Source organism: Tympanuchus pallidicinctus, unplaced genomic scaffold (assembly GCF_026119805.1).
Source record: "Tympanuchus pallidicinctus isolate F22 unplaced genomic scaffold, pur_lepc_1.0 scaffold22, whole genome shotgun sequence".
Classification (NCBI taxonomy): Eukaryota; Metazoa; Chordata; class Aves; order Galliformes; family Phasianidae; genus Tympanuchus; species Tympanuchus pallidicinctus.
Genome location: NW_026294739.1, coordinates 31,981,739 through 32,008,085, shown reverse-complemented (window position 1 = coordinate 32,008,085; position 26,347 = coordinate 31,981,739). Strand labels below are relative to the sequence as shown.

General features: G+C 41.2%; 2 protein-coding genes across 2 annotated transcripts; both read right to left on the bottom strand.

Moving 5' to 3' along the window:
• Nucleotides 1-1,623: 1,623 nt before the first annotated feature.
• Nucleotides 1,624-18,898, bottom strand: UBA2 (ubiquitin like modifier activating enzyme 2). The gene is made up of 17 exons (XM_052686375.1): nucleotides 18,673-18,898; nucleotides 15,165-15,248; nucleotides 14,829-14,899; nucleotides 13,589-13,653; nucleotides 13,017-13,117; nucleotides 12,737-12,858; nucleotides 12,160-12,227; nucleotides 9,754-9,875; nucleotides 8,867-8,966; nucleotides 8,171-8,328; nucleotides 7,231-7,324; nucleotides 7,026-7,138; nucleotides 6,397-6,552; nucleotides 5,654-5,750; nucleotides 4,963-5,068; nucleotides 4,092-4,228; nucleotides 1,624-2,706 (listed from the first exon to the last, which is right to left on the bottom strand). The coding sequence occupies exons 1-17, from the start codon at nucleotides 18,814-18,816 to the stop codon at nucleotides 2,528-2,530; spliced, it is 1,917 nt and encodes a 638-aa protein (XP_052542335.1). The 5' UTR covers nucleotides 18,817-18,898; the 3' UTR covers nucleotides 1,624-2,527.
• A 586-nt stretch (nucleotides 18,899-19,484) lies between these two features.
• On the bottom strand, nucleotides 19,485-24,947 carry PDCD2L (programmed cell death 2 like). The gene is made up of 8 exons (XM_052686384.1): nucleotides 24,799-24,947; nucleotides 24,555-24,718; nucleotides 24,386-24,464; nucleotides 23,249-23,643; nucleotides 22,328-22,441; nucleotides 20,878-21,026; nucleotides 20,140-20,273; nucleotides 19,485-19,703 (listed from the first exon to the last, which is right to left on the bottom strand). The coding sequence occupies exons 1-7, from the start codon at nucleotides 24,913-24,915 to the stop codon at nucleotides 20,143-20,145; spliced, it is 1,149 nt and encodes a 382-aa protein (XP_052542344.1). The 5' UTR covers nucleotides 24,916-24,947; the 3' UTR covers nucleotides 19,485-19,703; nucleotides 20,140-20,142.
• Nucleotides 24,948-26,347: the final 1,400 nt, after the last annotated feature.

Genomic DNA, 26,347 nt, shown 5'->3' with positions numbered 1-26,347 from the left:
ATGAAGTTTGCAAAGCCAAGGAACTAGGGAATATTTCATTCATTTTAACTTCTGAGTGTTGTCTTCCAACTGTATTTCCTCCCATACTGATATTACTGCTGTGAGGACTTTAAGGTCTGTTGAAAAGCTGCTTGTTTTTTAAGAACAAAAATCTAAAAGCTTAGTAAATGCGTCAAAGTACAATTTGCTTATACATTTATATATTATCCAACGTATAATTTGCTTTTGCAAGAACAAGAGCAAGTTTAGTTTGGAACCTTCTCCACCACTACAATGTCAGTGGCCAGTAGCCACTTAAGGACGCTCGTACTTCCATCAGTTCTGAAGAGCCGTTTTCATCCAGCATAGAATCATTCTGCATTTTTACTGATTCATTCAGTATTACCAAACTTAACAAGAACCCAAGAGAACAAAGACTGTATCAACATCCTGTCACGTTTACAGAAGCTGCTGGAATACAGAAAAAATATATTGAAGAATTAATTCACTTTAGATTATTTTACAGGAAGGAGAGCCTTTTTTTGCTATGTAACTACTTAATCCCCCCAAAAAGCAGTACAAACGTATCTCCCAAATTGTCAACTTGTAATTGCTTATAGTTAATGCTATTATTACCTTTTATGCTGCAAATCACATGATGATGCATACCTTAAGTTTTTCAGTACTTCTCTAAAACATCCTGCAGTAAGACCTCCTTCACACATTATGATGCCAGCAGCTTAGATACGGCATTGTCATGCCACAGTGAGAATCACATCCTATTACACAGATAACAAGCCATTTGACAACTTATTTAATAAACCAATAATTTTATTTTTAGTGAGCTAAAAGAAAGATGCTGATCTTTGTTATTGGAAAATGTCAGACATTAAATTCTAGTACTTTAACTGTTTATAGTGAGAACTATAAAAGCTTCCCATTATAGCGCAGAAAACTGTTTCTCTTATTTACATCTTTACCTCTCAGTCTTCACTGATGCTGGCCAAGAAGCAACTAACTCAAAGGTTTAATTTCATTTTCGAGTATTATGTCGTCAAACAAGCTGTTCTGTGTGACTATTACTTCCTAAAAGTAGAGAAAAAACATTAATTGCATCGCATTATAGTTTTATACTGTATTGGCAATTCAATACAGATAAGAACTTGGTCTTCTATTAGACAGAATCAGATGTAGAACCTAAGAAGTGCCATGTTTGGTTTTTACATTCATTACATGGTTCACATCTTGTTAAAAATGCAACAGTTTATAAGCTGCAACAAAATAAATCCTGTCCACTGTATTTCTCTACTTCGTAAGGCTGCCACTGAGTACTTATCTACGAATAGAAGCTGTTCTGGTTCATTAACACAAAGCTAGCAAGAAATTTCAGTGCAGTGACAGAAATGGCAGATTACCATGTTTTAAGAATCAACACTGATAGTACAGAGAGCTACTAAAACATGTCAACAAATGCAGTAGGCTTTAAGACACTGTTCCTAAAGGCTGCACTTTTGCCATAAGCACAAAGTATAGCACATAGAAGCCCAGTGCTTTCTCTTTCTGAAGGCACGAGGTGCTGAAAGCATGCGTGTGGTGATGCAAGTGCTCCAACTGAAAAACCCAATAAGTGTCCAAGGAAAAAAAAAACATTCACAAAGGTTTTATTAAAAAAATTCCCCTTTCACCTCAAACAAGTGAAGCTCAAGTTCTGTACTACTGGGTTATGTTTAGAAAAATGAAAATAGTACAGTAATTTTTGAAGGCTATACATTTTAAAATCCCATAAATCAGCATAAACTTGGACTGTGCAAGCATATATAGCAAGTACTTCAGATGTCATTTATTTGGTCCGTCAGATGTACAGTGTAGTAGTAGTATCTGAGTTTACAAAACATCAAATATAAATAACCAGAAACTGTAACAATACACAAAAAATTTGCTTCTTACATTGACATACCAGGCAGTACGAGCTGAAAAACTTGAGTAAATTAACAGTTTTACAGTAATGTACACAGTGCCAGTTAAAGTTTAAGAACACTGTTAAAACATGGCACTAATTTGCTTTAGTGAATTCTCTCCTTGTTCAGGGTATGAAAAATGTTTAGGACTAGACTAAAAATACTGTTCTTCAAGCAAAAGAAAAATTTAGGTACTTACAAGTCTGGGCATCAAGTGATGACCCTTTACTAAAGCAGAGTAGGTTTTTTTTGTCCTACTGAGTTATACTTATAAGGTATTTACACAAAAATAACATGCTTATTTTCATGACTGTTTAAGTAAATACTTATCTGCAAGTATTTAAAAACTATGTTTCTACTACATTTAATATATGGAATTCAATATGGAAAAACTTCTAGAAGACTCTATTGAGATGACAGCTTTATCATCAAGAGAAACAGACAAAAATTATTTAAGCCAATGGTTTGGTATTTCCTCAGAACAAAAGCCTTACAATTAGTCTAGTTCTGGACATTTTTCACATCCCCAAATAATATGCTGTTGCTGCATTACATGGACTCAATCATTTTGTCAAACAACATCTGCATGTTCAGTCTAATGCTATAATTTCATCTTGCTCTTCTGTCTGCTCCGTACGCACTCTCTTTGTACTGACGCACTCTTTATCTTCTAGTTTTCTCTTGCGGCTCTTATTTTCCGTATCATCAGCATTACTTGAATGGCCTTCATCTTCAGAATCAATTATAAATAGATCATCTTGATCTGGAGCTGCAAAATACGTATTTTTAATTCCCATGGGTACTGTAAGGACAGTCTGCTCTCGAAAGAAAGCACAGCATGCCCCTCACATAACAAATACATCTCAGATCATTCTTTATCCATAATCTCTGTCAACAAATGGCAAGAATCTTTTGAATTTCTCCAAAACCTGTGAAATATGCTAGTCACGTGGCTATTCCCTTTTCATTAGAGGTATGGAAAACATTTCAATAACTCAAATATTCCCATATTTTTAGGAATTCCCACATTAGCTAATGCAAATGCATTAGCACAATTTTTTTGCACATATGAAGTAGAAGAATTGCATGCTATCTGCTAGAGTCTTTAAGAACCTTTAAACAAACACAAAGCTGTAGTCCAGCCTCACCTCTGGCTGGTGCATTCAGTAACACTCTCCACTAGAAACCATGCTCTACGAGAGAGAAAACGTACAGAAAGGGTGGAGTGGCAGACTTGAAAGAGCTAATGGATAACAATGGATGGCGTAAAGAATGGAAACTAGAACCAAACATGAACTCTCAGGACATCTGGTGGACTTCAAGAAGAAACTCATCTTAAAAATTAATTTTGTGCTAGTTTCTAATGCTATCTGGGGCAGAGGGGTTGTTTTGTACTTAACTTGAACCTATATCAGTACTCATAACATTTAATCTTTCATGAAACAAAACACAAGATGCAACTGACTACACACTTCTGTGTCTGAAGTAGGACTCTGACAGGTAAATGAACATAATCCAAAAGCTTCGGATGGAGCTACAGATATCACTAAAACACTACAATGTTTCCAGTACATTAGCTTTTACTGCCTACACATCCTGTATTTGAGTTCAGCTATTGTGGGGCATATTCAAAAGAATACCCTGTATTACAAAAGTCATGGTGGCACTTTTTGGGTAGCAAATACTTCTTTTTTTTTGCCATGCCTTCGCTCAGCAGGTGAAAAATAATTCTGTTTAAGCAGATTTAAAAAGACATGTTCTTAAATTAACAGAATAAAATGTGATCAAAGAGATCCACACAGTAACTTTTAATCTGTAGGGAGAAAGCAACAAACCTGATTCTTTTTTGTCACACAATAGGGTGACCATGAGATAGAATGGATTTAACTGTATTTGAATTACCATGCAAATAGTGTGTTTCAGTTGACAATCTCCCTCAAGCACCTCCAAGTTAAATAATGTAATAATATAGTAAGTTGTATTTACTACAAACCTTTGAAACAGTCTGTGCATTTTTACCATTTAATATTATATTTATACAGGGGCAATTCGAGTGTCTTTCACTTCATATTGGCAAAGTTAAATCATAAAATTCAAGTATTTTAATTGGACTGAAAGACTATTTCACTTTATTTAATATTGACATCTATTTACCTGTTGATGTTGAAGGTTGTGCTCCGTCATCACTACCATTGGTAATGTTTTTGGATGTTGGTTCTGATGGTTTAGGGCCAACTTTTTCAGGGGTGTCGCCCACAACTTCAAATTCTACATCTTTTTCTAGGTCTTCACTGCAGAAAAAACATATACAGTTTTGAACAACAGAAACACTGCCTTTTCCACAAACAAAATGTATCATTCAAATTATCAGAGTCCCTCCAACTGGGACAAAGTAAGGAAAATATACTCAAAAGAAGGAAAATCTGTTCATCCCTCCTCTATAATTTGTGCTTTGTCTGTTTGTGAGTTTGTTCCCCCGCCAATGCCATGCCATAAAATGCTTAGGAAAGAAAGGAAATCATTACTACCCTAGATTACTTTTCTTCCTCAATCTCACATTTTCATTTGCACCGAAATTGCAGTGTGTTGATTTACTCCATATAATGAGTGTATTACTTACCCAAAGTTAAATGCACACGAATTATTTCAAAGTGACTTCTCTTTGCATTACCATATCTGAACACAGATAAATGAATTACTACATCAGCAGGTCTTTATCTGGTTTTACGCAGCTGTTTCTCACCTTTTAGCTGCTCTAAAAGCAAATTTAGCTTTGCACAATTCTTATGTTACTTAATGAGCAAACTGTTCAGATAAAATCTTACCAATTACTTTTGTAATAAAATAGAAATTAAGAAATCTAACACACTGAACTATATCCATTTATTTAAAAAAAAAACCCTTTAATTTCATTATATAAGCAACTAAATGTTTTAGCTTTATTCACAAATTTAAAATTCATACCTGGAAACTCGCTGTGGAATTCTATACATATACACAAAAGTAATTATTTCAGAATTCTTACCTATGAAGCACATTGATTAACAGAGTATAATCCTGGAGGAAATCATCTGCTTGTAGTCGAGTGCCATTTCGAATTCCAAAGTCTGATAATTTCCTGTGGTTATTTGCTAGAAAAATAGTGAAACACAGTGGTGTGTACAGCTATTTACATAAAGACTGTTTTTACTATTAAAAATACGTATTCCAGAAGTTTAACCTATAAAGTGAACATTAATAATTACATCTGAATTGAAAGTAAAAGTTTACATTTAAATCTGAAATGAAAACTACAGATTTTGAGTTATCTATGTCTCAAGTGTCATGTTCACGTAACTATTATTATGAATAGGAACATCTTCTGGAGATAATATGGGTACTGCAATAGGGCTTACAAGGAACATGAAGATAACACAAATAAGAAAGTGAAAAGGACTACCAAGAGGGGAAGATAACTGCTGCATTTTTACAGCTGAATACCCAATTCCCAAGTGGAATCCTGATGCTCCAGGTGAAAGTATTTGATATGGGGAAGCAGAACAGTAAACACAGCTAGAGAACACCACTAGCTACTCTTAAGCCACTTACATACCTGCAAATCCAGTTCTCTTCAGTTATTAGTCTACAGGCTGAGCACTAAACCACTTACAATTCCTTGTATTTTAATTCTTCCCAGTTTTTATCTACTTTTATCTAAAAAGCTTCAGTACACATACCTTCTGTTTCTCCTTCTTCTGAAGAGATAAGAATAGTTCCCTTTCCATCATCTATCTGTACATCTGGTGCTACCATAGCAAATTTTTCTTTCACTATCTGAAAAGATTGATTATATAATCAATATCTGCTTTTATAATGTTCATAAGACAAATAATGTTCATAAGACAAATAAGTTACAGTTTTTCCTATCCTGGCCCATGTTCCAGCATTTGCTAAAAGCCTAAACTTTGTTTCTTCTTTCTCATGGAAACAAAAAAAAAAAAACAAAAAACAAAAAAACAAAAAAAAAAAAAACAAAAAAAACCTATCATTTTGTTACCTGAAATCTCAGGATCTAAAAAACTGATGTCTATGACACTTGTGATCTCACCTTTACAAGTTCAGATGATGCGCTGATTTGATTTTTTAAATACTTCTTTCATAAAATGGTAGTTTTAGAAATCAGTTGCTACTACAGAACTGTAATATAGCTACTGAACTATTCAAATGAAATGCTGTTTTTTTTTCCTGTTAGTTAAGAATAGAAATTTAAAAGACAAAATACATTCTTTCACAAGATGTACAAGGACTCACAAGTAAGATGCATACTGGCTAATCTAGCTTTTCTTTCATCTGAGAAAAATACAAAGAGCAGAGCAAATATGACAAAGCTAACATTCAGTCAAAATATATTGAACAAAATCTTTAATAATGTACAGTACTGGAATCAAAGCAAAAGCCATAGCTAATATTCAAGATTTACCTTGTCCTGGAGTGTTAGCACAGTAACTTTGTGTACATTAAGTCTCACAGTCACTTCTGGCTTACTTGCACATACGTAACAGTTAGGATTTGGTGGATCCAAAGCACAAGGAACCAATAGCTTCTTTTTGGGATTTGGCTGCTTGTTCAAAAAAATCTTGAAGACAGACAAGAATGAAACAAGTTATTCTGTAAGTAAAGCACTAATAAAATCTGTTTCCCTACAGATTTGTTCTCTTAAGAATCCCAGATTGTCTTGTTCCCTAATCCTCTTTGACATGCCTACTAAACAGGAGAAAGTGTGTATTACAGCCAGGCCACAATGACACCTGTGCTGACTAACCAGCTACTGTCAAACAGAACTGTAACATGAAAATGGTATGTTTCAAGTGCTGTCAGTCTGGTTCTTTCTCTTATCCAGCAGCCAATTTTCATGAAATCAGATGCAACTCCACAATCCTCAAGACTTCCACTTTTCTTTCTGTGGTGGGTGAATGTTCCTAACACATTCAGAATTACTGAAACAAAAAGTGACATGGAGTAAAACTACACACTAGTAAAAGAAAGCTAAACATGACTGTTGAATAAATAATGAATAACAAGAAAGAGAAGTGTCTTATTCCCACTTACCGTTCTACACTGATCTATTTTTCCCGATAAAATCTTCAAACCCTCCAACACTATCAGACCAGCTATTATTGCATTAGTAGTAGCTATAGCTGGGATAATATTTCCTGCCATTGCTGCAAAAGAAGCAAGAGTGCATGGATTTTTAACAGCAAACGGAACGTAGAAGTTTAGGTTATTAAATAAAGCATTATATTTTAACTCTTACACTTGATATCAAATCTGCTCTTCATATTCATACTGAAAACGTGCATCCTGAGGTTTGCAGCAGAAGTGACAAAATCCATTGCAGAAGGGTCATCCTGAGAAGAAGTTAATGGAAAGTGCATTTAAAAATCAGATTACACACTGGAAAAACTTGGCAACATAAAAAAAGTCTGTAAAATATTCCATTTCAAAGTATGTACACTTCCTCATCTAAATACTATGTTTAAACAGAGCAGCAGTACTTCAAAAACATGTTTACAAAATGTATTTAGTATTTTAATACTGCATTCGTGTATTAATAAAATGCCTTTTCATGTTCAAAATAATGTCTAAATAATAAACCTTACAATGTTTTATGCTTGGTTTGAAACACTGGTATTTCACAAACAAGAAGTATTTTCATCAGCTGTTGCAACACTGTTTTTCTATTTTGGTTGTCACTCCCTCCCAACTGACACACTACATTTTTTTCTCACGTGACAACAGACCACAGGAAGATCACACTGCCTCTGGGACTGAAGAAGAATTCCCTGCTTCTTGTTTTTCTTCTGCAGAACTTGCAATATGCTTCATACCTACTGTCAGAGCTAATTATGTCCAACTCTAGCTACAAACTACTGTACAAGAACATGTTTTAGAGAAAGCTACAAAGGGAGTGGCATTATTAAAATATTTTCAAAATGAAAATATGGCACCTGCTTCTTAATTTGTGCTTTTCAAAGTTGGTAAATTATTTTACATCACAATACTTAATTGATAAATTCAATGACATATGAAGTACCTAAGGTACTTCATATGTCATATACATAAAAGCACGTGCTTTTAGTGATGTGTCAGCCATTTTTGTCCTTAGCAGCACTACACTGTAATTAAACTTAATCACTCCAACATTTGTATTAAGAACACAGAATATAAGTTTCTTATCTATGAGGTAAACTAACCTTATCCCATATAAGCTCTGCTCCATCACCTTTCTCAGCCAGGTGAAGTCTCAGGGTTTCAACACTCTTTGAGAATAAGTGTGCATAGCTCTTGACATCGAGAACCTGCTGATCTTTCAAAACTGAGGATTCATTTTGTTGGTCAGATACACTTTTCTCTTCAGGAAAAGAAAAAAATAATACCAGGAATATTTATAAATTCAAAAAAAATTCTCTCAAAGAGCTAAGAATTTGCTGATTTAACAAAATTAAATGCTTTCTAAACTGAAGAACAGTACTCTTAAGCTACAGCAGCCCTGACATTTTTTTTTTTTAAAAGTCTGTGTTTTAAACTGCAATTAACAGCTATATTTAGGGCATCTACAGATGTGCACAAGTTAAAACAAATGTAGGTTTTCAGCTTTTAGATAAAATGTATCAGTGTGTGCCCTAAGCTCCCCTAGAATAAACTGCCATGTAATTCTGTGAAATAGGAATTTTCCATAGCCAATACTGATCACTCAAAACAAGAATTCCAAAACAGTTTTTAGAAAAAAATGTTTTCTCTATAGAAAAAAAATATCTTCAGGAGTTATGAAGTAGTGTGTTCAGTATCAGTACTCAATTGTGAAAGTGAGAAAACGTACATGTTACAGAGCTGCATTAACAAACAAGAAATGTGACTTACAAGTATGTACCAGGAGAAAGAACAATTACCTTGATTTTGTACTTCAGCCCAGTCCAGTGGCACTGGAGGCTTTCTTTTCCTCCACAGCTTATCCATTGTCAGCAAATATCTAATGTCATCTTTGAAAAGCTAGGCAACATTTAAAAAAAAAAAAAAAAGGAAGAAGGGAAAAAGAGATATATTTTATTTTTTCATCTCCTTTGAAACTGAAAAAAACAGCATTAGATTCATGAGTTTTTGCTTTTCTCCTTGACAATATTTCAAACAATACATATAAAACCAAACTCCACAATAAAAAAAACTCTCAATGCTTTGTGCAGAAAGTAGACAGTTCTCATTAATTTGGGGGACACCAAAATCAAGAAACAGTCATCCAAACAGTGGGTGCATGTGAAGCTATCACTACAGCCATTTGTATACTAACCTCCTGCAATACTGTTACCTATATGAAAATTAATCTCATGAGGAAAACTACTGCTATCTATCAACACTACATTCTACACTCATTTCCTTTTTTTTTTTGCAACTACTTAGAAACATAACTCCTAAGAGTTTATGTTTTCTTACACCAGCATCTGATTATATACAGGGCATGAATTATGTATTTCTGATCCTCAGACTGGTTGTGAAAAGGCGCAGTGAAATTTCCACAGAATTCAAGAGATTACCTTCTCATATTACAACAACTCCATTGGGTTGTTTTACAATATGGACAAGCTGCTGCAGTTGTCCATATAGACACAAACAATGCCATAAAACAAGCAAATGCTGCAAAAGACCAACACAACAGCAAATTGATCAAGTCATAATACAGCTGCATGACTGATGCTCAATGTGTTCAAACTGGATTTTGATCAAACTTTTAAACTTCTCATACACTTCAAATAAAGACATTTTTTGGGGGTAAAAAATGTACCTTGGTAAAAAGCTTAACTGGATCATATCCAGTTGATTTAGCCCACTCCTTAGTTGAAACACGTTTAATCTCACCATCTTCATTTGATGCTCGTGCTCTGGCTTCTGCTTCTGCTGGCTCCCCTATAAATAAAGCATTAACAAAATGTTAGTTAACAGGAAAAAAAAGGAAATCATATCCAAATATTTCCTAGTGTCAATGATCAAAATCATTCAAGCACCATGAAATGGCTTTACTGTTCCCAATAAAAGCTAAATTAGACACAGTGCAACTGTGATTGTTCATTTCTACAACTACAGTTCACTAGTTAACTCAATGCCATCAAATTCTTTTACTGGCAGAAACAATAAGCAATTGTTTCCTATTTCTTTTCTTCTCACTGTGTTGTGAGTTCATAAATTTCTCACAATCTCCTTTTAGTTGTCTTTTTTCCTGGCTTAAGAGTTTTAGCCTCATTAGAATTTTAAGACAGATTATCAGCTTCCTACCTGTGATCATCCCCATATGATAATATTCTATCCTTTCAGGTGCTTTTCATTTCCATTTTTTTCTCCTAGTCACTTCCAGCAATTGTTATCTTGGCTACTAGTAAGCATCAAGTTGATATTCTCAGATAACTATTAAAAAATCTTGACTGCATGCAGAAAATCAACTCAGAAAATCACCATTTCACATGCAAATTTGGGAATGTTCTCCCTTCCCTTCTCCAATGCATCTTTTTATTTATCTGCACCAATAGCTACCCAGCATTTCATTGTCTAGTCATTTTATATTGTGAAACTTTCTTCTACTTTCAATTCTTAACCATCATCTTTATTATTCTGAGGAAGTCTGTTTATTCACATCTGCTGAACAGCACTGGGAGACGCCTCTAGTCACCATTTATCTCTATCATTTCCACTTCAGGATCTTCATCCTTTTTCCTGCAATACATCTTAGTTTCTTCAGTTTCCTTAAAAAAGAGTGCCACCTGCAGATTCACAATGGAGTAAACCAGATATGCCTGTCCACAGCTTTGCCAATGCTTTCAAAGGACCCTAAAGACACATGACACGGTTTCCTTTCCCTTACTTTTCCTCAACATACAATAGAAGGTTCCCTGATTCTAAGCAGCAGTAGAGCAACTGACAGTTTGATCACTACAGAGATGAGGCCACAGCTCAGTCCTCCCTATGATTGCCCTGGGATCCTTCAAGTTAGCAGCAGCATGTTTGCTGCCTTCAAGTACTCCCTCAGCTGTTGCTGTAGATGAGTTTATGTGCCACTCCCTTAAGAGTCAGAAATTTATTAAGGACACCCCATAGGAACCATTCATTACATGAACGTTATCTGATGTTCAGAGATTCTGAGGCTCTTTTTAAACTCCCTCTCCCAAGTTCACCACTTAAAAGAATCCAAGAGGAGAAGCAGTAAAGATGCTTATTCACCACTGCAGTGACTACGGCCACTGTTCATATAAAAAAATGCAGAATAGCTACAAAAACATCACACTAAACAGGCATCTTTTCTATGCAGATGAACATGGAAGTGTCTCAAACTAGAAGAATTGAGACTTGACCCGTTTTCCAGTTTGGCAATCCCTCAGCTAGGAGTGGAAAATACAGTGTGACTACATACAGCACTCAGTTTTCAGTCCTTGGTTTAGAAAGCAAGTCTCCCACCTGCATGGAAGGAAGTACTCCATCAAATTCAATACACAGGAAAATATGTTGTCCTGCAAAGACCAGTAATATTTAATTTTCACTTCAAGTTCACTTCACTTCTCCGTGCAGATGGGGAAGAGAGTTTGCTCCGGAGGGAATAGGAGTCTCTGAATATATATATAAACTTAAACCTAAATCATTTATCACAAATCTGGATGTATGAACTGGAACTTCACGATTATAAAGCATACTGACTGCTCCTCACAGCTGCTCTACCCACATTCTTACTGACGACAACTAATGAATGACAGAAACCTATCTCACTCTGCATGAAAAGGTTTTTGCAACAGCTGAAGTAATCAATTCATTAACGTTTTAGCTGCCCATAAGGGCTACAATTCTGACAACTGAAACTATCAAAATATTGGCATTTTGAAGGGTGTTTTTTGCATGCTGGGCCACACAAAGCTCTCAGTATACACTGTGCATCAAGTTAACTAAAAACAAACTAACAAAAACCAACCAAAACCAAACCCAACGGCACTGAAATCACTGCAGACTTTTAATACACAGCAGTAAGTATGATGCAAACAAAGGTGATCTGCTGCTTGCATACCCTAAATTCATGTTGTTCGTGAGTGCCTTAAGTGAAACCCTCTCAGAAGAAAATGGAGCTAAACCATAACTTCAAGAAATGGACAGAAGGAAGTCAATTTCTGACACGTCTCAGTAACAGGGTAAGTACAATCTATATCACACTTACAGGCAGCTTCAGGATCAGCTCTGTCAGGAGAGACTTCTTGATCAGCATCTTCTTCTCCAAACAACTGACTGTACAGCAATTAAGAACAACACAACACCAGATTTTACTCATGTCTTATTGAATACTGAAATATTTGGAAATTGGTAAATGTGCACTTTAGAATTCTTGCTATCAGAGTGCTACTTCATCCATTGCATTTTAAATTGCTGGAATTCATCACATGCAGACTTAACATGGAGCATGCAGAAAACTCAACAGGAAAATGAATTTAGTAAAAGAGATGCATATGACTCCCTCAATAGTTCATCTATCTCCGCAATCCCAGCAAACCTTACTCTGTTTTAAAGTCATTCTGCCCTATTTTCTGTGATAGCAGAACAAGGCTTAAATACTAACTGACATGCTATCTGTGTATTTTAAAAAACAGGAAAAAGTCAAACAACTGGAGGTTTTTGCTGTTATCTACAATAGTTTTCAACCTGTGTCCTTAATTTCTCAATCTGTAGTTTTAGAAACCAACACAAAGAGAGTGAATTACAGTCCCCATTTTGAAAGAAAAAAAGGAAAGAAGACTTACTTGAACAAATACTTGGCCCACACAATGCAATGGATAGGTTCTGATGGAGTGTTACGGATTGTGCAGCCTGGAAAAGTCTTCTGAGTTGGTTTAGGATGACATTCATAGCACTCTGTCACTCCCTGGTGAAAAGCGAAATATTTACTCGTCACACCGTGAGACTACCGACAGAATGCACCACTATCAGATGAGCTGTAACTTTATCTCACAGCACCCAACTCTGCTGTCTAAAATAGCCAATGATTTAAACTTAAAGCGACAGGAGTAGAACACAACTGACCTTCTTAATAACTGTTACTTGACCAAGGTAGCCTGCAGTTCCACTCTCTATAAGAGGAACATCGGCAGCCAGACACATCCTGTTCACATGGTTACGGGCAGCTGCAGAGCAAGAAGTTTAACAGAAATTTGAGTGAGTGGAAATAAGTTTGACTTCTACAAACACAAGCCAGACTCCTACACACACATTCGTCCTGAATTTGCCTTATTTCACTAACGTTAGCATTACGCCTCTTTCACAAAGCCCACTGTCCAACTGATACAAAATATACTGGTGCTATCAAATACAGCAGACAATTTAACAGTTATGCATTTACACAAAATAAAAATCAGTTTCCACAAAGCAGTAACACAGCAGACTTGTTTACTTTCAAAGCACCTGTAACAGTTCTGCCTAAGCTCTCAATGTTTTAACAGTGCACAAAAGCATTAGTTAAACTACAGCTGGCTTGAGAAGATACTTATTTAACTGACACTGCTCAAGAACTAGTAGTAGAACACATCAGAGTCCTGTTCTCATGAACAAGCAACTGCACTTTCACCTTCAATGCAAAATCATAATGAAAACTTCACCTCTGTTATCCAGAGCATTCATAACCAACGTAAACTGGCGGAAGAACTCTACGTTATAGTCAGGGCTACAGAAAAGAAAAACAGTATTCAAAATGGTACATCAAAGTTATTGGTTGTTATGTCACAACAGAAACAGCACACACAGAAAGGGCAGACTGATGTTCATGTACAGATTACACGCACTACAGATTTACCCATAGCCCTTAAGCAACCCATTTGTCTTCAGCCCATTTTAAAGCTGGGTAGAAGCATGACCTGTCACTGGAAGGATGCTATTCCAATCGCTGTCACTTTGACAATGAAACAAGCAGGCAAAAAAGTGTCTACACTGCTCTGATCTAATGAGTAAATTGGATGATCTCTGATAATTGACTTTAAAAACCACCAGCTGAGGGTAAGATGTGCACACTGTAATTACCACAGCTCATCAGACTGTTGATATCTCATTACAGTGGGGAAGCTCAATTGGTTTTGATTGTATCTGCATACCCTTAGAAGCCAAGATGAGGGACTTGAAAATCCTGACACCTTAGCATCTTCACATTGCATTTTGCTGACTTATATAAGGCAGCAGCAAAGATGACAGAGAAGCAAGTAAACAGGATTAATGGTTTTATAGTTTTAGGAGGAGGATGCAATGAGCCAATGTTTCAGTGGCTGATCGCAACATCAGAGCTGAAACCTTAAAATTAATTGAGAGTGTGACCTTTTGTAAAAACTGGACAAATGCACATTAATAGCTGGGAAATAACTATAATGAAAACCTACATGATCTTGCACTTCACTGACTTGTTATGGACCATAAAGACCAGATTTTAACAGTTTGGTGACTGAGCAATATTTACACCTGCCTTTCAACCCCAATCATTCCATGATTCTATGCCCTATGCATGACAAAAGTTTTGGATGTTTTAAATTTTTTTTTTAAATCAAGTACTCAACATTCACACTTATTTTCCTCTAATTATCACTCATGACATCAAGAAATCATACAGCGTAGAATCTCAAGTAGTAATGTTGCTAATAAAGTGAGAATGAGACATAAGCAAATAACTACAGCTACCAGAATTTAATAAAATTCATGCAAAATCCACACTCCCATTCAGTGCAATGCAGTCTCATATTTACAGCTACCTTATTGCAGAAGGTTTGGGAAGTACCTTAAAGCACACCACTGCAGCATTTAAATAACAGTACTTGCAAATCAGAACACGTAATTAGAGCTTAAAAACAAACATACTTCATGATGCTATCATGGTAAGCTATAATATTAGCTTCTGGATAAAACTGTAACACGCTTTCCTTGGCAACCTAGAAATAAAAACAAAACAAAACAAAAACAAAAACAACACTTATTATTTCTTCCTTCTTTCTAAAGCGACTCAGTACCAGTTGAGTACTGAGTAAATTGACTACCTTAGAGATTTTAACACTTTTAAATGAAACTTGGAGACAGCCACAAGCAGCCAACCACCACTTACCTCTCAGCAGCATCAACAAAACTGTGACAGGTTTCTAACAATGTCCACAAAATAACACCAAACGAGTAAAATGTGAGCTTTGACTTTTTCCTCACCTGCGCTTTTGATCTTCCAACATGTTTCTTCTGAAACAAAAACTGCCTGTTGAGATTGCTGACATCAATAGTATCCAAATCAATCTACAGACACACAAAAAGAGCCATTTCACTTCTGCAGAAATAAAAGGAACAAAGCCATCAAATGTGATGAACTAAATCACAAAAGCTGTACAGACTCCTTCTTGGACCTCCACGCTCGTATTACATTTGCACAACTGTAGAAGCACCACGATCTTCAGGGATAAATGATCTTCATTTAAACATTTATTAATAGTGGAACCACACCTCAAATGTTGAGAGCTATATGACAACAGCCTTTCTTTGGAGAATCCCTACTAAAAATGTACATCAATTTTGAGATGCACAGGCAGAACATTTGGTGGAATGTCAATAACCGACTCTTCTATCTCTTGCCGGATGAAGGCTTTATTGAGCAAGCATTAGGAGCACAGCGGACGCCAGAGGAAATGCCACAGGACTCGGTGGCACCACGCAGGAAAGCCCCTGCCTGCGCTGCCGGGGCAGGAAAGCCCAGCTTCACGTGAATGTGGCTGGCAGGACACGAGGCTGCGCTGTCACCTAACGCATACAGCACAAGGCAGGCTTTTACTGCCTGCCACCAGGCAAGGGCGTATGAAAAAATATAAAATTCACCTAGAAAAGAAAATAAATTGAATCACGTGATCAAGATGTTTAAAAACATACACCACAAAATATTCACGCTGCACAACCTTGAAGTACATCACAACTTTAATTCCCCTCAGAACCATGTTCCTAATTGTTGATGCAGACATAAGAACATCATAATCACAATTTGCCCCACAGGAACTCAGATTTACATCCAACAGCGAGAGGACTGATTCCTACCTGTGCTGTCACCACTCGTCACTTACACTCACGTTAAGTCTGCCCGTGTCCCTGACGTGCTTAAACAGGAACAGGGAGGGTGAGCTGACAGCTCTGCTGATCCCGCAGTACCCCCCCAAACTCCCACTGCTAACGCTGTCGTACTCAGCACAGAACACTTTCAGCTCTATGGAGGTACTGCTCAGTGCTGCTCAATGCTGCTCAGTGCTCAGGTTCCACACACCAGCCAGGAGGTGCTTTCATTTGCTTTTAATTTTATGACCCAAATTTGAATAAGTATAAAAGTACGTCATGCACTTCCTGTGAAGGACTCTCTGCATACAGGATCAAAGATCCAACTTGATGTTATCTGAAGGAAGTATTTATTTAAATATTTAATTGTTTAATTTAAGGATTAAAATTTAACATGCTGAACACTCTACTAGCCAAAGAGTTTTAATTAAATGCTGCATAAAAGCACCAGCTGATACTGAGCACACAGAAAAAGTAAGATGTTTCAGAAAGGTATGAGGAGGTGAGGCTGTCAATCTGTATTACCCATTGTGTCCTCCAACTACTCGTGTTCTTGTAACCCCCATCAAAAGGGATACCTGCGAAAAAACACACTTCCACTTCCCTTCCCATATGACAGCCACAAGGCCCGCTTAGTCCAAAGCCATGAAGGTTGGGAACTTCGAGAGAAACTGAGTGCATTCATCTCTTGATGTTCAACTGTCTAGAAAGCCTTCAGTCCTTTAACTGGAGACTTAACTGACATCAGCTGCAAATGAAAACTGATCTCAAACACTACTGCCAAGACAGAAAAGGTAATGGAAATTTTTCTCCAAAGAGAGTACTTGACACCACTGGACTCCAACCAAAGCTACAATTCAGCTGAGAACGATCCGAATTTGACAGTCCTCAAGCTAAAGCAACTTTACACTGCTCTCACTTTTCAAAGTTAGAAGGAAAGGAACTTCCTAAGAATAAACTTCTGTGTTCTGAATGCAGACTTGTATTTAGACATTTTGTTCTACTTTCAACAAAGTACATTTAGTTAAGCTCTGTGTTTCTGAAGTGCTCCTGTTCAGAACTGCTTTTCTATTTTAATATTAATGCTGTGATAAATAGATAAATAATACACAAACAAGTATTCTCAGATGTTTGAGTTCATTGACCTGTAACAATCAAAGGCAATCCCCAATAATACCACGGACACTGACATACAGTTTTTTTCAACTGACATCAAATTGCCCTTTTGCACAATTCTGTTCCTGCTCTCACCTTGTCTTCTGCCTATCCATTCCATATGCTATCAAAATGTTACTCCATTACATAAGACAGTCATATTTTTAAATGAGAATGGCTCTGATCCAACACATACTTAAGGTAATGGAAACCAATCGAGCAGACTCCAAAGACAATTAAAAAAAATATCTAACTAAAGGAAACAACAAGCAGACTCCAATGGGATCTATGCTTAACGACTAGCTGCAAAACCAGAAATTACTAAACTGTATGTTATTGAACTGTGAGCGCACAGAAGTGGCAGAATAAGGTAGAAAAGAAAAAAGGAGGCATAGAAAACAGCACAGATATCACGTTTCCACTCTTGCGTTTGTTTCACTCATACCGTGTTGAAATTTGGTAGGCTCCCACTGGCAGACTCAAATCAAAAGGACAATTTGGAATTACACTTCGGCACGCCCTACAAATCCATTTTAGTGCAAAGTCTGAGCTGTACAAACGAGAAGCAGCTGGGCTCTGCTGGCGGCTGGCAATGCTGAGAGAAGCCGCTTCTGATAAGCTTCGCTCAACAGGTCTGAACGCAGGGACAAACTCCTCACGTGCCATAGGAACCGCTCAGAAGCGGCTCCCGGCAAAGCACCGATGAGCACAGACAGCAGAACAGCCCTGAACCCGCACTCCCACGGCCTCTTCACGTGAAGTTCTGAACGCAGATCTCTCAACTTCTCTAAGAGCCGAATAAAGGCACGAGGCCGGGCCGTTTCTCTCCGTCCCGCGCCACCCTCAGCCGAGTTCCGCCCTTCCTACGCTCGCAGAGCTTCAGGAAGCAAAAGCGAAACCATCGGCGCGCGGGAAGCTCTCGGGCTTTGCGGCACGGGCGGCTTTACAGCTCAGCGTCTAACAGCATAGCTCTATCAGCGCCCGCTAAGTTCCGCGCCCATAAAGCCGCACGAAGCTAGCCTAGGGGTGGCGGGGCGGCGCACCACCGCTTCCAGCTTGCACCTCCGGCCCCGGGAGAGGCGCGGTCGCTCCTCCGCCGAGCGGTGGCCGGGGAGGGCAGGGCGACCCGAGCTCCGCGGCGAAGAAGGCCCGTCCGGCCGCCACGGCGCTCGCTCCGACGAGGAAGGCGGGCTCGAGGCCGAGGCGGCTCCCCTTTGTGCGGAGCCCGGCCCCCGGCGGCGAACGCCCGGCCCGGCCGCTTTGGCGGGCGCTCAGTAGTTTGAAAACACGCAGACAATGCGGGCGGGGAGGGGCAGCGCCGCACCACAGCGCCGCGCACAGCGCCCCCATGCCCGCCGCCCGGCGCCCCCGGCCCCGCCCGCCCGGCCTGGCCCCGGCCCCCGCCCGCCCCTCGCCGCGGCGGCCCTCCTCGCGCCGCCGACCCCGCACCCGGCCCAGCCCCGGCCCGCACCACGTCGATGTTGCCGAAGCCGGTGAGCACCAGGTCCTTGAGGAGCTCGCAGCCGATGCCTCCGGCCCCCACCACCAAGAGCCGCGCTTGGGCCACGGCCTCCGCCAGCTCGCTGCCCAGGGGGCCGGACGCGGGCGCGGACATGACGGCGGGCAAAAAACAGCGACGGGCGGAAAGAGCGGCGCCGCGCGGCTCTCCTCAGCCGGGCCGCGCTCCGGACAGCGAGCCCGCGCGAGACCAGAGCGGCGGCCGCCCGCCCGTCCCGCAGCGCCCTCTGGCGGCTTGGAGGGCCGCAGCCCGCCGCGGCGAGCGGCACAGGTAGGCGGCGGGGGGCGCCGCAGCTCGGGAGAGCCGGGAGACTCGCGGGTTCGAGCCCCGCGCCCGCCGTTCCCCGGGGCGGAGCGCCAACGGGACCCGGGAGCGACTCGAGGCGGTACCACGGTCTGGAGACGTGGGGCCTCGCTGAAGGTCCGCCCTGTCTGGCCGCGGCCCTCACAAATAAGGCACCCAGCTCCTGGCTGCAGCTGGGAAACGTGTCAGCGTAGTGCCTGGGAATGACGAAGCTTTGACAAGAGTGAAGTGAGGTTTTTACACAGATTGACCTAAATTCTCTGACTCAGCTCTAAAAGCTGGCATGGGAAGCTATAATTTATCTCTGAAAAACTGTTTTGCAACTGTTTTGCAAACAACATTTCATCAGCCCCTGTTCCCCCCCCCCCGCCAAAAAAAAAAACAAAACCAACCAGCCAACCAAAACACTTCCAGTACATCATTTGTACTGTGACATTAAAGCCTGAGCAAAAAGCTTGAAGGATGCTTACTTAAATCATGCCCCCAATAAGACTCCATTAAAACCGCAAGAACAATGCTAGCAGAAACTCTCACCTTTTCTCCACTCATTGCAATGTGATCTCCATCAGAACTCGTCTAGTCAAGCAAACGTAACATCCCTCACTGTAAAAGCATACAGAAAATCTTCATTGCTGGAAGACTGCAAGGTGCTCTCATCCACTGCCCATTGAATTTCCCATCTGTCACCAATACAAATGAAGTAATTTGTTTTAAAATACTTATATTAAGCTACTCACTGCTAGTAGTTTCTAATAACTGGATCCCACTTGATTGACAACCACCAGCAGGATAACTAAGTGCAATTAGGCAGCCTCTTTCCTTTATTTTCTTCCTCAAGCTTTTAAAAACGTAACAATAATCCCAAACTAATCTCCACTTAGAATTACCTCTTTAAACAAAGCAAGTTTTTTGTTGCCACATTTTGCAGCCATGCTAATATACATCAGTTATTCTAGGAAATAAGCACCATGCCAACAAATGAATGTCATTTTTCACCAAATTTGAGGAAAACTCTGTTGCATGATCACATATGCATGATCACATACTTTCAGCTGCAGCAAAAAAAAACAAAACAAAGCAATAAACAACAGACTTTCCATCTATGAAGAGAAATACAATTTATTTAAATAATTTCTGGTCAGGGTCTTCTTGTACAAATACAAACTCTTCCAGAGGGCTTTGATTATTTGTTGGCCAACAGCTCCGCTCACACGTATAAACTATAACAGTCCCAAATTCCACAGACAGATCTAAAAACAAAACAATAAAGGTATGTCATATATTAGAAGAATGCTTCGGTTAGTGGCCATTGCTTATCACTGCAGTTCAATCTTCCAATCCAGAACACATTTATCCATATTCAGCCTCCTATATACATTTTCTTATGTCAAAGATTTTACAGAAGCATGATTGAGAATTTTCAAAGAGTTTCTTAGGTGCCTGCAATCCCTTATGGCAATATTTATTATTTTCTGAGGCGTTTCATAGAACCACTGAATGGCTTGGATTGGAAGGGACCTCAAGGATCATCAAGTTCCAGTGCCCCCTTTCTCCTTGATCCTTTAGCAGGGGAAAGTCACAGCATTACCTACACTGCTGTTATAAAAGTACACCAGGAAGCACATGAAGTCCAATGGAAGAGCTCCCATTTGCTTAGCGAAATCTATAATGGAAACATTATTATATCCATAATCTAGGTGCATATATGCATCTATTTGTAACCTACGTAATTCTATGACCAGTACAGTTAAGCATACCAGTGCCTACGGTTAGCAAGAAACAATCCAAATTACACTTCAGTGAACCTTACCAATATATTTCTAATACTCATTCAGCTAGGTCCAAAGTCAATACCTGCATCACCCCGCAGCATGCTGACCAGTGCTGGCATAAGCTGAAACTCGAATATTCTGTTGCTTCCACAGTTATTGCAGGCTGGAATACTGCTATCAAAATTGGCTGGAGGACAAGTTATGAACAAAGGCTGACCACCCCAAGAGTATCTAAGAGAAAAAAAGAAAAAATTATTTTTTGTATCTCAAGTAACTAGGAAAAAAATCCACCAACATTGTTAGCCAGTCATCTGCCTATGCTTCAGATGAGTCACTCAACAGAAATTAGATAGGAAAGGGGACAGTGAAAGGTCAGCACTTGCAAAGTCTTAAGGAAACAGATGGATCTAAGGGGGTAAATGGTTTAAACTGACACCTCCAAAGCGTGCTAAACTTGACTCAATTACACCAACTACACCTGCAGGGGATTCTTAAAAAAAAAGTTGTCTTAAAACATTACTTGCACATTTATTTGTGTTAGTAAATGTTCTGTATAATATTTGGTAGTTAACTAATGGATGTTTCTAACATCCTGTCTGCATAACCAGCCCCTCAAACTTTGCCTCCTCACCAAAAAGCTGCCAGTTCCTCCTAGTTCTGGAAACCTGGCAGACAAAGGTTCTGCCACTACAGTGTGACAGCTCAAGCAGGTAGGTTGCATCCAACTCTCAGGATTAAAGAAGTTATAACCTAATGCCTTGTACGACTCATGAAAATGTAGTACCAGTATTATCTGGTACTACAAATAAGTCAGGATTTGAACACGTTGATACACTCTCACTCAGAAATAGCTTCTCCTTTTTGGAGCAGTTTTCTCTGAGATTGAACTTACTTTTGTTCTTAGAAGAGCAAGTGTATGGGAACTGCTGAGTCACGGCCTGAACCTCTGATCGATCGCCTGAGGCAAGCACTGAGTCAGCCACAGGAGCACAGGTGAAGGTAATTCAGCTGTGCTGCCAGAAGGGTAGAAGCCCGGCTGCACCCCTCCTAGACCTATTTAAGAGCTGGCTAGCAGTGGGGAAGGATCTCTTCTGGAGATCCACTCTACTGGTGTTTTGGGGGTGAGCCCACAATAGGGGTAAGCCTTCTATTTATTCTCTTCTGTTATTATAGTCTACTTTGCCTAAGGCTCTTTTTTATTTTGTGATTATAACATCCTGATATTCTTTGATTATACAGCAAGCCATTCTGCATGGTCACTGGATGCAGTCACAAGCTGCAAAGGACCTCAGACTTTAAAAAGAGTAATTTCTTACTTCACTAACATCCCAAAGACTGAGCCATAAGCAGTAACAATAAGATTACAAAACTTCAGAGGAGGAGATGGCGTTGGAAGTGTGTCATCAAAACTTAGCAAATTTTTCAATTAAGAAAAATAAGTAAGTATATTCAATTAAATTGTTTATTTCTATTTACTGACAGCCTCCATCTATATGCTGTCTCTGCCTATTACTACCAGCTGATCAACATACCTTAAAATCTGCTCTGGACAGACAGATATTCTTTTCATAAACTTATGGAATGTGTGGTCCCCACTTCTAACTTCACTCTTCTCATACTTCTCATTATTACCTTCACCAGCAAAACTATGAGAGGAAAAGAACAAACCAGAAGTTCAAATTCAGTACAAAAGGCATGCTTTAAGTAATCGTAATTCCAATTAATAGATACTCATGTTATAGTATGTACACACACTAACACCAAACATTAAATTAAGATGTAGTCACTGTTCCAGCTTGCAACTGAACATTCTGCCTCTAGGTCCACTATCTGTTGCCAACAGTGTTTCAAACTATGATAAGATATTCATATCCATCAGACACCTGCTTATGCCTAAGGCTTGGTGTGGTCACTATGTCAAAATCAGAAATACTTTCAGTACCTACACCCAGAAATTGTTTCCTTGACCCTTCTGTTATCAAAAACCCTGAGTCTAACTGGAGTCCTCATCCCAGTCTCCAGTTGAAATCCCTGAGCTCCTCAGCTCTTAAAAATGCAACCAGAATAACTAAATCTGTAGCAGAATAAAGGAAAAAAAAGACAAATGTCCAAATGTCACAATATGAACTCATAAAACATAGCATAAGATTTTGTTCAAACCACACTGGTTTGGTTTCATAGACTGAAGGTACACTGCTGTGTCTGGATCCCAAGGGGATTCCAGCTGCTCAGTCACTCAGAAATAGATGCAGCACTGTATAACGCAAAATTTCCAAACCGGAGAAAACAGGTGCAATGCATTTCCTGCAATGTCCTACATACAACTGCTGCCTGAAGGAGTCAGTTATGAACATATTCAGATCTAGTGAGAGCTACACTTAGTTCAACACTCAGTACAAACTGAACTACACAATCCCTTCAGCTTCAGCATGAGGTTCAAAATGGGTTCTTACCTTTCTGACACCAAATGTTCCAGATCAACACCCTCTCTCTGCTGATACTCTTTCAATAATTTATTTGCATGATCTGTATCAAGGAAACCAGCATAGTCTGCCTCATCCACAACACTAATGTAATAGGAGTGGAACACGGGAGCCGAAGTGGCCGTCGCCATCTCCTCCCTGGGTAGGAGGTCTGTATTTAGGGAACCTGACACATCTGCAGCTTCAGACAAGCAAAGCTCTTGGAGCTGTGACACACACTGTGCTTCTCCAGATGCAGAGCTGCTCATCCCTGCGTTGAGGCCCAACATCTGAAGGACAGATGTGTAAGACTCTGCTCCGTCGCAGCCTCCCCAGTCGTCTGCTTCAGCACACCAGTCCTTTGCAGAAAAGTTACACTCTTCTTTCTGCAAGGAAGGGAGAAGAGAAACATTTTCAAACTGACCACAGTGATGTGGTATGACTGCTATAAAGAGTAAGAGAAAGAAAACCTTAATCTCGTGCTTAGTGTTATGTTGCCCATCGCCTCTCAACACCAGGTACCAGAATATCCACGTTTGCTTCTTACAGCAGCACACTTATGGCAAAAAACCACGACAGATGGGAAACGGTGCAATAATGCAATGGCTGTTTGCTTGATGCGCTGCATCACCATTCCCCTGTTGCAGGCATGACTGCAGGGTGCAGCTTGGAGGTATTTCTCTGAACCAGCTACTGTGCCGCGCTAAGCTCAAAGAGTGGAATACGGAGAAATCACACAAATTTCCCCCATTTTAACTGGAATATAAAGCCATTGCCACGGACCAAACTACCGCAGTGTAAATATCCCAGCTAAATCAGCACTCTGCCTGCCTGGCAGCACTCGCGTGGAAGCAACGCTTCTCCTGCAATCGCTCCACGCCGACGCTCTAGTAAGGCTTCAAAAGCGGAAATTCCTGAAATTCTGACAGCAAATACCCGCTGTAACCGCGACCACCGCCCTGACCACGGAGCCCCGACCCCCGCACACGGATGTGAGGCTGCGGGCGGGTGCGGCCGTGTCGTTCGCGCAGGTACGGGCAGCGCCAGGCACGCGGCGCGTTCGGAGCCCGAGCCCTGCGCCTAACGCCGCTCACCGTCAGCCAGGCCCCAGGGCAGCGCCGGCCGTACCTGACCAGCCGGCTTCGAGCTGCAGCCCCGCGCCTCCCGTCCTCGTGCCTCCAAGCTCTGGGAGCGCAGCACCTTCCAGCTTCGGGCCGACATGTGAGAGAGGACACAGAAAACGCGCTGAGTTACGGCGCTTCCCTGCCGCCCCGCGCGCTCGGCCCCGCACCCTCACCTCTGGGGCCGCCCCCGGCAGCCACTGCCGGCGCAGGCGAAGACGTTGGCGAGGCGGTGGAAGGGAGACTCTCCCAGCGGGCAGTACACCTGCACCAGGTGCGCCAGCGCCGCGCCGCACGCCCCGCAGCGGGGGCAGCCCGGGCGCACGGAGGGCAGCGCGTCCTGAAACACACACAGCGCTCAGCGCCGCGGGAGGCCCGGGCCGCGGAGCCCCGTCGGGGCCAGCGCCCCCCGCCCCGTACCGCGCGGCCGCCCAGCTTGTTGGTGGCCCAGCCCGGGGGCTGCCCGCCGTCCCGGCACGGCTCCGCCATGGCGGCGTCGCGGACTCCCAGCAGCACCGGCGGCCCTGCCGCCGCCATGGCAGCGCCGCTCCACGCCCTACGGCGGCCGCCGGCGGACACGCACCCCGGCCGGAGAGCGCCTCCCGGCTGAGGGGCGCGCGGAGCCGCGCCGGGCGGCAGGGGGCGCGCGCGCCCTCCCGAGGCGGCCGCCGTCTCGCGGCGCGTGCCCGCGGGCAGCGCGGAAGCCGACGTGTTCGGCGCCGAAGCTGCGGCTGCGCTCAGAAAACGGCGCGGCCCTCTGGCTGAGATTTCCGTCGCCTGCGAGCGACCCGCGTACCCGCACCCGCTTAATCTGAGGCGGTCCTGCACGATGTCTCCTTGACAGTCATTAAAACTGTACGTCCTTCGATTTATCTCAGGCTACATGAAGCAACTAGAACTTTGCTAGCTACGTAGATACCTTCACCCGAGCACAAGCAGACTTTGCCAACAGTCATATTTTTAAAGCTATTAAATATCTTGGTTACTTGAAAGCAGGATTTTACAGAAGGCGCCTATCTAGTCATACTGTTGGACATGCCATGTCTCCTCAACACTGCTTCCGTGCTCCGAGAGCCAGCTTACTTATGCTGTGATGTTAAATCTGGAGGGAAAGAAAGAAGACCTCACATAAGTCTCAGTGCAGATGAGATGCAGGCACGGCTGCTGGACTGCAGTGAGGCTCACTGCCCTCGCAGCTGAGATGCTGCAACTATCACTCCTTACAGGGCAAAAGAAAACAGGTTTTTCTAGAATTGGGTAAAGCCTTGATTGAGCAGAACAAAAAGGAAACCCAAGGAAAAGGTACTCCAGGGCCAGACTTGGGCTGATGTAACAAATCCTCTTTATTTTATGTGTCAGCAAAGGCAGCTGACTGGAGCTAGGTAACCTGCAAAAGTGGTTTGTGGTATTGCAATCCGATCTAAAGAAACCTTGTAACCACGATCTGTCTCTCTCCTGAAAGCGCTGCCCTGTTGCACAACTTTTTACATCATCTAGTAGGGACAGGACAAGGGGGAACGGCTTAAAACTACAATAGGGGAGATTTAGGTTAGGTATTAGGAAGAAATTATTTACTCAGAGAGTGGTGAGGAACTGGCACGGGCTGCCCAGAGAAGCTGTGGATGTCTCCCATCTCTGCAGGCATTGAAAGCCTGGCTGGATGGGGCCCTGGGCAACCCTACTGCCAGGGGAGTTGGAACTAGGTGATCTTTAAGGTCCAACATAAGCCATTCAATGATTCTACGACTGAGTGATCTTCATCCACCCCTGTGCCAGGCCAGACAGCTTTGAACAGCTGTTGCTCTGCTGCATCACCAGCTCAGTTTTGTTCTCCTCTTTCTTCTTCTACGTTTTGGGGCAGCAAGATCCAGGTGACCAGCCAGCTCTCACTCAGAAGGTGTGTAACCTTAGCCAGCACTGATGCCAGAAGACCTCATGCAAATCAGCAGCGAAGCCCTCACGATTATGC